This window comes from Mus pahari, chromosome 16 (genome assembly GCF_900095145.1).
Source record: "Mus pahari chromosome 16, PAHARI_EIJ_v1.1, whole genome shotgun sequence".
Lineage (NCBI taxonomy): Eukaryota > Metazoa > Chordata > Mammalia > Rodentia > Muridae > Mus > Mus pahari.
Genome location: NC_034605.1, coordinates 56131492 through 56139947, shown reverse-complemented (window position 1 = coordinate 56139947; position 8456 = coordinate 56131492). Strand labels below are relative to the sequence as shown.

Sequence of the window (8456 nt, the reverse complement as noted above, 5' to 3'; positions counted from 1 at the left end):
CACCTCTGCAGGATCCCTCTGGAGAGTGCCACCTCTGCAGGTTCCCTCTGGAGAGTGCCACCTCTGCAGGATCCCTCTGGAGAGTGTCACCTCTGCAGGTTCCCTCTGGAGAGTGTCACCTCTGCAGGATCCCTCTGGAGAGTGCCACCTCTGCAGGATCCCTCTGGAGAGTGCCACCTCTGCAGGATCCCTCTGGAGAGTGCCACCTCTGCAGGATCCCTCTGTGGCTTCTGTTTGCTGTGGCTGATTTAGTCGGCTTCTTTCGGGTTTGTTGGTCATGCTCATTGAAGCATTTTTTATCCTGGCTGCTTTGAGTTCACTTGTAGGTCATCTTGGGCCCTGTCAGCTTAGTGGCATGAGAGACACTTGATGAAGCTGATTCTCAGTTGGAACCTAGGCATTTCCTGTTACGTGGCCCACTCTGTGTTATGTGGGTACCTGTCCAGCTGCTGTCCACAGGTCACATACCCCGAGGAAGCTGGAAGTGTGGCCCCACGAACAACACTGAGATATCCTCTCCTAACTCAGTTGTGTTTCTGGAGCGTGAACTTTGCAGATGACAGTGTTGGGGTGCCATCTGTCTGGGTCGGCTTTCGCTGACACTGGGGACATGGGAGGGAGGGAGGGAGGGAGGGACGGGGCCACCATCTTGTCCCTGCTTCAGCTTGGCACCCAAGGTCAGAGTTTCTCCATTGCCACTGGGTGATGGTGACAGGTCTGATTTCCTTGGTGTTACCTCTGACAACACCCATTGCCTCGTTGTTACCATGTGGGATGGAAGTTTGTTCCCAGGGAAGGTGCAGGCTGCCATCCTCATAGCCCTCAAAGGCCAAAGACCAAGTTCTTCCTTCCCATCAGCTGGGGTGGGCCAGTGAGGTTAGACTAGGTTCCCTGTGAGCAAAGTTAGACCGATCCCCTGTACTGCTTGCCTGTGCTCAGTGCTTGTTGCCCAGAAGCTCTGCTTGCAGCTGGACTGCCAGCATTTCTTTTTAAAATACTTTTTTTTAAAAAAAGACATATATTTATTTTTTATTTAATGTACATGGGTACATTGTCGCTGTCTTCAGACACACCAAAAGAGGGCATCAGATCCCATTACAGATGGTTGTGAGCCACCATGTGGATGCTAGGAATTGAACTCAGGACCTCTGGAAGAGCAGTCAGTGCTCTTAACCACTGAGCCATCTCTCCAGCCCCTGTCAGTGTTTCTTTATGGAGCACGATGAAGTGCCGTCAGGTAAACAGAGCTGCCACTAAGGGTGAGATGACTGTTGCTTTCCAAGGTTCTTAGCAAGAGGAGCACATGAGGAAGCTCAGATGCCATCCACAGTGTGGGTCATGAGTTCAGAGTGGTCGGGATGCAGCTAGCCATGTTTCTTGGAAGAGATTAAGTGAAGTAAGTCATGTGGGCGGGATGTGCAGCATGAAGAGCAAACAGTGGTCAAACGCTTTTGGTTTGCTGTGTTCCAGGTAACAGCTGGAGGCTGGCCCACTATCCAAGCAGGCATTCTTCTGAGAATGTTGACAAGGCCCTTTAACCCCAATTTGGTGCCTCTCTTCCTTACAGGGACAGTGCGGCCTGCTTTGCTATCCAGAAAGGATTACAGGCATCAAGAAGTGACATTAAGTTATTTAAGCATAATGATGTGGCTGACCTGGAGCGACTACTAAAAGAACAAGAGATTGAAGATCAAAAGGTAGGATCCTTTTGAAGGAAACTGTACAGCTCTTTGTACTTCCTAAGCAGCTAAATTATAGATGAAATGGTAATTTGTCATTGAAAACTTGCCTGCGGATTGCATTTGGATGTTAGGTAAGGGCGTTCCTGCTTATTAAATGTATCTCAGCTTGGAGAGCCTTGTCATGTTAGGCAGATGGGACAGCATTCTACGGAGGCCGAGAGGAGAGCAGCAGCCTGCCCTTCAGGAGATGCAGAACTTTGGTTTCTACATAGGAGCTGCAGAACACACCAAGGCTGTAAGGGAATGCATGGATTAAATTTATAATATACTTATTTATGCCATCAAACCTTAGCCTCCTGAAGCTGCAGGCAGCTGCTGTGGGGGGACAGCCACCCTGAAGAGGGAATGCCTGGGTACCTTGAGGATCCCTAGAGGCAGTGATTGGATAATGTCTCCCTGGCATCACTGGAGTGTGTTTAAAGCATCATTGGAAGGAGTGTGACTTACCTTTCTGGGCAGTGTGGATGGGAAGTCAAGCTGGTTGGTGACTCTGCAGCAGGACTCCATGATGTGTGACTGTCTTGGAAGCCCAGTTGTCACATTTCAGGCATCCCTTTCTTCAAGTGGACCTTGCCCATGCAACTCATTCATGACTAGAGTAACTGATGAGATACTCACTGCCTTCTTTGGTTTTGTGTTCATTTCAGTTTTCCCAATATTTGCATTATTCACTTAGAGTTCTGTCATCTGTGTTTAGGAGTCATCCTGTGCAATAGACACTTCATGAATATGCACACAGTCATTGAATATGCATAAGCTCAACGTTTTTGTGCTCAATGTGCTGTCAGCCAGTGTTCCATATTTACACAACCAAGAAAGGGCTAAAGAAATTCTGAAATTGAGACTGTCCCACAGAATAATTCTTTCAATAGACTAAAGAGGCAACAGCCTGTATTCTAAGTACTGGATCCCAACCACCAGAATAAATTCTGTTCTGGAAAGTATGACTCAGGAACAAGGCTGCCTGAGATTTTTATGGCTAAATGTTGGAGATATTATACCAAGGTTTATAGTCTATGGACCTTCTTAATGGATTTTTTAAAAAAGTATCTTAGAAATTAAATTTCACTTTTTTATTAAGTAATTTATACTGTACTTTCTTAATTTATACTGTACTTTCTTCCCAAAAGTAGCTATCAATTAACTTCACATTATATTTTTAGAAATATCTCCTTACTTGAGATTTTGTCTCTAGAAGATAAGCAGAAGTTATATCAAAGATTGACCCATTCTTACAGTGCAACATAAAAAGCAAAGTGAGGGTAGTTGCTTGCTCCAGCACTGAGTCTTGAGGTAGCTGTGTACCTGCGGGTGGGATGTCTTCATAAGCCATACATAAAGCGCTATAGAGAACCCGCAGAGATTATGAACACTAACTGCCTTTGCAGAAGCAGGTGCATCCTGCAGCATTGGAACTCCAGTTCCAGGGCATCCGACGCCACCTCCTCCTGACCTCTGTGGTCACTGCACACATGCACATGCATATGTGCAGGCAAAGCATTCATATACATAAAAATAAATCTTTTAAAAGAACAAAATAAAATTGTGTTTTGAGTAAAACTTAGGAATGATCACAACTTTAAAATTCAGATCCTAAAATTACTGCAGTAAAATCCTGGTTTTAGAGAAAGTGATGCATGGGTGGTTATCTAAAAGGAAGACAGATGGTCCCCGTGCGTAGGATGACTGCCTAGTCTTTCTAGTCTTTAGAACCCTTCCACACAATTTTGCTCATCCTAAGCCTCTTACATTGACTATTTTGAAATCTCAAGCAGATATGTGATGTGGTAGAACACTTGCCTGGTGTGTGTAAGGAAGCCCTGCAGAAAGTAAGGAAAGGGAGATGTCAGGATGCTGTGAGTAGAACTGCAGGCATCCAGTTTCCCCCGTGTCCCTGACAGAGCTATACTGTCATCTTGAAAGCATTTAGCTGTGAATTTCAGGAGATTGGCAACCTCTCTGATGTATGCCTCTGCAGAGCAGAAGTGCTTCTGTGCAGGCAGCGCCCGCTGGGTCCTGAAATGCTCTACAGCGTTGCTGTAATAATGACTAGAGCACAGTATGGAGTCTGAGTAGGAAGTGGGGTGAGTTCTTTCTGGTCTTAGTGTTCTCCAGTCCATCACACCTGCAGTCCCGGGTTCTTAGGTTTGCAGCCTGCTGTACTCGAGGTATAGGGAGATAGATGCACAGTGTGTGTGTTAAGCCGCTCTCCTCTGCCACCTTGGATTTGATCAGACAAGTCATGCTTGGATTTTACTTGACTAACTGATGGGTCAGCGATGGTGATGGAAGTTACAGATGGCCAACACATAGAGGAAAATATAGTAATATAATATAAACACATGCACAGAGACATATAGACACACACATACACACATAGAGACATAGAATGGTCTTCATTGTAAATTTTTCACATTTCCTTCTAGGCTGAAATGTGTAATTCCTAGCTGTGTCATCTTGAATGGTTTTACCTTGTAATCCAGCTGTGAGTCTGTGTTTCATCATTAAGTCCCTTGGGCTTTCTCCCAGCTGTTCTGGGCTGGGACACTGTTTTAATACTCTCAGGGTGCCTCTAGTGGTGTATGAGGTCACCTGGCTGATGTTGGTCATTGAAAACTGCCTAAGAATGAACAGAAACTGCTTTTTCTCACTAGTGTTTCTGTCAAAATAATAGGATCTCAAGAGTTGAGTTTTAATTCATCATGGCCTTTTTTTTTCCTTCTTAAATAAATTATTTATGAGGTGCAAGTTCTTGGGAGTAACAATTTATACTTGGAGTCATGACAGTGAAGATGTCTGGTTTGTTTGGTTTGTCGTAGAATCCTCGAAAGGCCCGTGTGACTCGGCGGTTCATCGTGGTGGAGGGGTTGTACATGAACACGGGAACCATCTGCCCCCTTCCAGAACTGGTGAGTCCCTGCGGTTCTGTGCTGATGATCTGGTACTTAGGCCTCTCACTTAGGCCCTCTGGGGCGCAGGCTGGTGCTGTAGGTGAAGGGGCTTATGGTAAGCCTGACCTCAGAACTCGCGTGGAGCGAGAGGAAGGGACCCTGAGAGCTGGGCTTCAGCTCCACGCTCGGGCTGTGGCACTCACACACAGATAAAGAAAGGAGTAAGTGTGTTTAAAGAGATAATAAAGAAAGCATGCTGTGAGGAGATGGTATGAATGCACTCTTACATTAGGAAAGTCAGTAACATTACTGGTGGATGTAGCCTTCAAAGAGGAACCCATGTTCAGGGGGTTGTTTTTAATTTTACATCCCATCTGCAGTTTCCCTTTCCCCTTCTTCCCAGTCCCTCCCCACACCTTCCCTACCCCACCTTCCTCCATTCCCCCCCCCCCCTGCCCTTCCAGTCACTTCCAGTCACTTCCTTTTCCCCCCCCCCCCATTCACTCCTCCATTTCTCTTCAGAAAAAGGCAGGATTCCCATGGATATCAACCAGCCGTGGAATATCAAATTGCAGTAAAACTAGGCACATCTCCTATTAATGCTAGACAAGGCAACCCAGTAAGAGTAAAGGCCCCGAAGGCAGGCAACAGAGTCAGAGAGAGCTCCTGCTGCCCCTCTGTTTGGAGTCCACACGAAGACCAAGCTACACAGCTGTAACATGTGCAGCAGGCCTAGGTCAGTCCCATGCAGGCTCCCTGGTTGGCAATTTAGTCTCTCGGAGCCCAGGTTAATTGATTCTGTGGGGCTTTTTGTGACATCCTTGATCCCTCTGGCTCCTGCAACCCCTCCTCCCCCTCTTCTGTTGGATTCCCCAGGATCTGCCTAATGTTTGGCTGTGGTTCTGCATGTTTCCATCAGTTGATGGATGAAGTCTTTCTAATGACATCTGGGTTAGACACCAGTCTATGAGCATAGCACAGTATCATTAGGACTTGTTTTGTTGACTTTTTTTTTCCATTGGTGTTTGGTTCTATCCTAGGTAGGTCTCTGGGCAATCCAGCCTCTTGGTCCTGGCCCTCAAGGGTAGACTCCCTCTCATGGCATGGCTCTAAGTTGAACCAATCGTTGGTTGGCCAGTCCCACAATTCTGCACCAGCTTTACCCCAGCTCATCTTATAGACAGGACAAAGTGCAGGATGATGGTTTTGTGGCTGACCTGGTGGCCCAATCCTTCCACTGGAAGTCTTGCCTGCTTATAGGAGATGGCTGGTTCAGGCTCCAAATACTTAATTTCTAAAAACAAATTTTATTGAGACAAAATTGACATGCAAAATGCACCTACTTTTAGTGTATTGTTGGATAAGTTTTATATGGATGTATGCTCTGTCACCAACACAGTCAGGATACAGGACACTTGTGCTATTCTAGAAGTTTCCTTATACCCATCCTTGACCCCAGGCAACCACTGATATATTTTCTATTCCTATAGTTTAGTTTTAATCTTTGTAAATTTTGTATAAATGAAAACAAATAATGTGTATTTTATAAACCAGCCTTTAACGGTAAAAGCAATACATTATTTTCACCATAGCCATTGTAGCTTTCCTAGTCAAAATGAGATTCCTGTACTAAACTGCACAGCACAGTACAGTAGGTACAGTAGGTCCCCTATGCAGGCAGGCAGCAGCCCCATCTAGCTCCAACACATAGTAGAGCCCATGTCTGTTCAGCTGTCAGCATCCACCTCCCCACACCCTTGGCTCCACCAGTCTGTCTCCGTGGCTCTGCTGGCTCTGTGCATTTCCTATGAGTGACATCCTCTCTGTACCTGGCTTTCTTCACTGACGGGATGCTTTCTATACAGACGCGCGTCCTATTGTGAAATACATCCATTCCTTTGACGTGCTGTTAATTCATGTGGGTTCAACCTTTGTGTACTTGTCTGTTATGTGTGTTCATGTACAAATATTTTCCCAAGGCCTGTTTTCACAGCATTGTGTGTAAACAGCTGTGTCCCCTGCATGGTGACTGCTACAGTGAGCAGAGGTCCTAGTTTGTTCACATGACAGCACTTATTTTTTGTGCTGCTCTGTGTTGTGCATCCTAGCAGGTATGAAGCCCTCTCCCCATGGTCTTTACTTGCATTTTTCCAGCAACTGAGAGTGTCTGTGTATACTTGATGGGCATCTGTCTTCTTTTGAGAAATGTCACGTGCTGTGTCATGTTTTTGGTTGACTTGTCCACTTATTACATTGTAAGAGTTACTTATGTGATCTGAAAACTGGGCCCCAGCTACATACAGGATTCAGATAGTTTACCCATTGTGTGGGTTGTTTTCAGGTTTTTAATACTGGACTTTGATTTTTAAACTTTTTAAGTGTTGCCCGTGTGTGGTGATGCACTTCTTTAATCCCAGTATTTGGGAAGCAGAAGCAGGTGACTCTCAGTGAATTTGGCCTATATAAGCCAGGGCTGTGCAGTAAGACCATCTCACACACACCAAAAAAGTCTTGAATTTTGATGTAGTGTAGCTTGCTTGCTTTGTTGGTCATGTTTGGGTTAGGGTTTGTTTGTGGTTTGGTTGTTTGGTTGTTTGGCTGGTGCTTTTTTCTTTGTTTTGTTTTTTGTTGTTGTTGGTGGTGGTGTGTCATTTCTAAAAACGTTTTTGTAATCAAAGCTACATAAGATCTCTTGTTTCTTTCTGTCTTAAAGATGAGGTTTCCTTCTTTTTCTTTGGTTTCTGTTCAGGGGACCATTTTGTGTGTGCACTGCAGTCCATGGCTGTGCAGTCTCTTGCCTTCTGTGGAGGCGCCCACCTAAGCTCCCAGGCCATGTCACTGGGATCTGTCTGAACTTGGGGTTTTAGTCACCCATCTGTGTCATGTCGAGCCTTCGGCTGGTGCTGTGTCGTGTGGTTGCTGTGACTTAGCCCAGGAGTCTGAAATCACAACAGCTGAGTTCTCTAACTTTACTGTAAGATGTGGCCCTTTCATCTGTGTGAACCTCAGAATGTGCTTCTCCTTCCCTGTAAAATCAACTCTGACTTTGTAGGTTGGTTCATGGCACAGACTCACCAGGAAAGTCTTCTGTCTGTGCTGAGGCCCTGCTCACGTTGGTCCTTAGTCAGCCTTCAGACGGCACAGCCTCACCTCTGCGTTAACCTCACCATGAAATGTCTGAGACTTAGATTCTGTTTTAAATGGAATGTTTTCTGACATTCCTTTTTAGATCATTCACTGCTAATTTACAGGAATATAACCAATTTTATAGATCTACCTTTTATTACATTTTAGTGAGCAATGCTGTTTTAGCATGTGAATCAGATAGGTAGGTAGGTAGGTAGATAGATAGATAGATAGATAGATAGATAGATAGATAGATAGATAGATAGATAGATAGATACTGACTGACTGACTGACTGACTGACAATGTCTGGGCAAGGCATGGTATCCAGGAGGATCAGAAGTTCAAGGTCACCCTCAGTTATGTTAATCCCAAAGATGGGAGGAGAACGACTACTGACCTAAATCCTCATAGCCAAAGTGATTGAAGCAAGCAATTAAAGCAAACCTTTTTATCTGTGTGCCTGGGCTGCCTCCTTCTAAAGCAAGAACAGGAGCAAAAGGAACATGAAAAGTCAGTCCTGCATAGGCCTCTGAAACAGAGGCAGGGGTGCAAGTCGGGCATAACAGGGTCATCATAGTCCTAACACAGTAGTCATAGGTCGCCATAGAACCTTTAAAAACAAAGGTAGGCCACCGGGCGTGGTGACACACGCCTTTAATCCCGGCACTCGGGAGGCAGAGGCAGGTGGATTTCTGA

At 45.4% G+C, this 8456-nt stretch overlaps 1 protein-coding gene across 1 annotated transcript in view; it reads left to right on the top strand.

Moving 5' to 3' along the window:
* Positions 1–8456, top strand: part of Sptlc1 (serine palmitoyltransferase long chain base subunit 1) — a 46493-nt gene that overhangs the window by 23396 nt on the left and 14641 nt on the right. Inside the window, exons 7-8 of the mRNA XM_021215363.1 lie at positions 1568–1697; positions 4562–4651. Coding sequence (XP_021071022.1) covers positions 1568–1697; positions 4562–4651 — 220 coding nt within the window. The remainder of the gene's footprint in view (positions 1–1567; positions 1698–4561; positions 4652–8456) is intronic.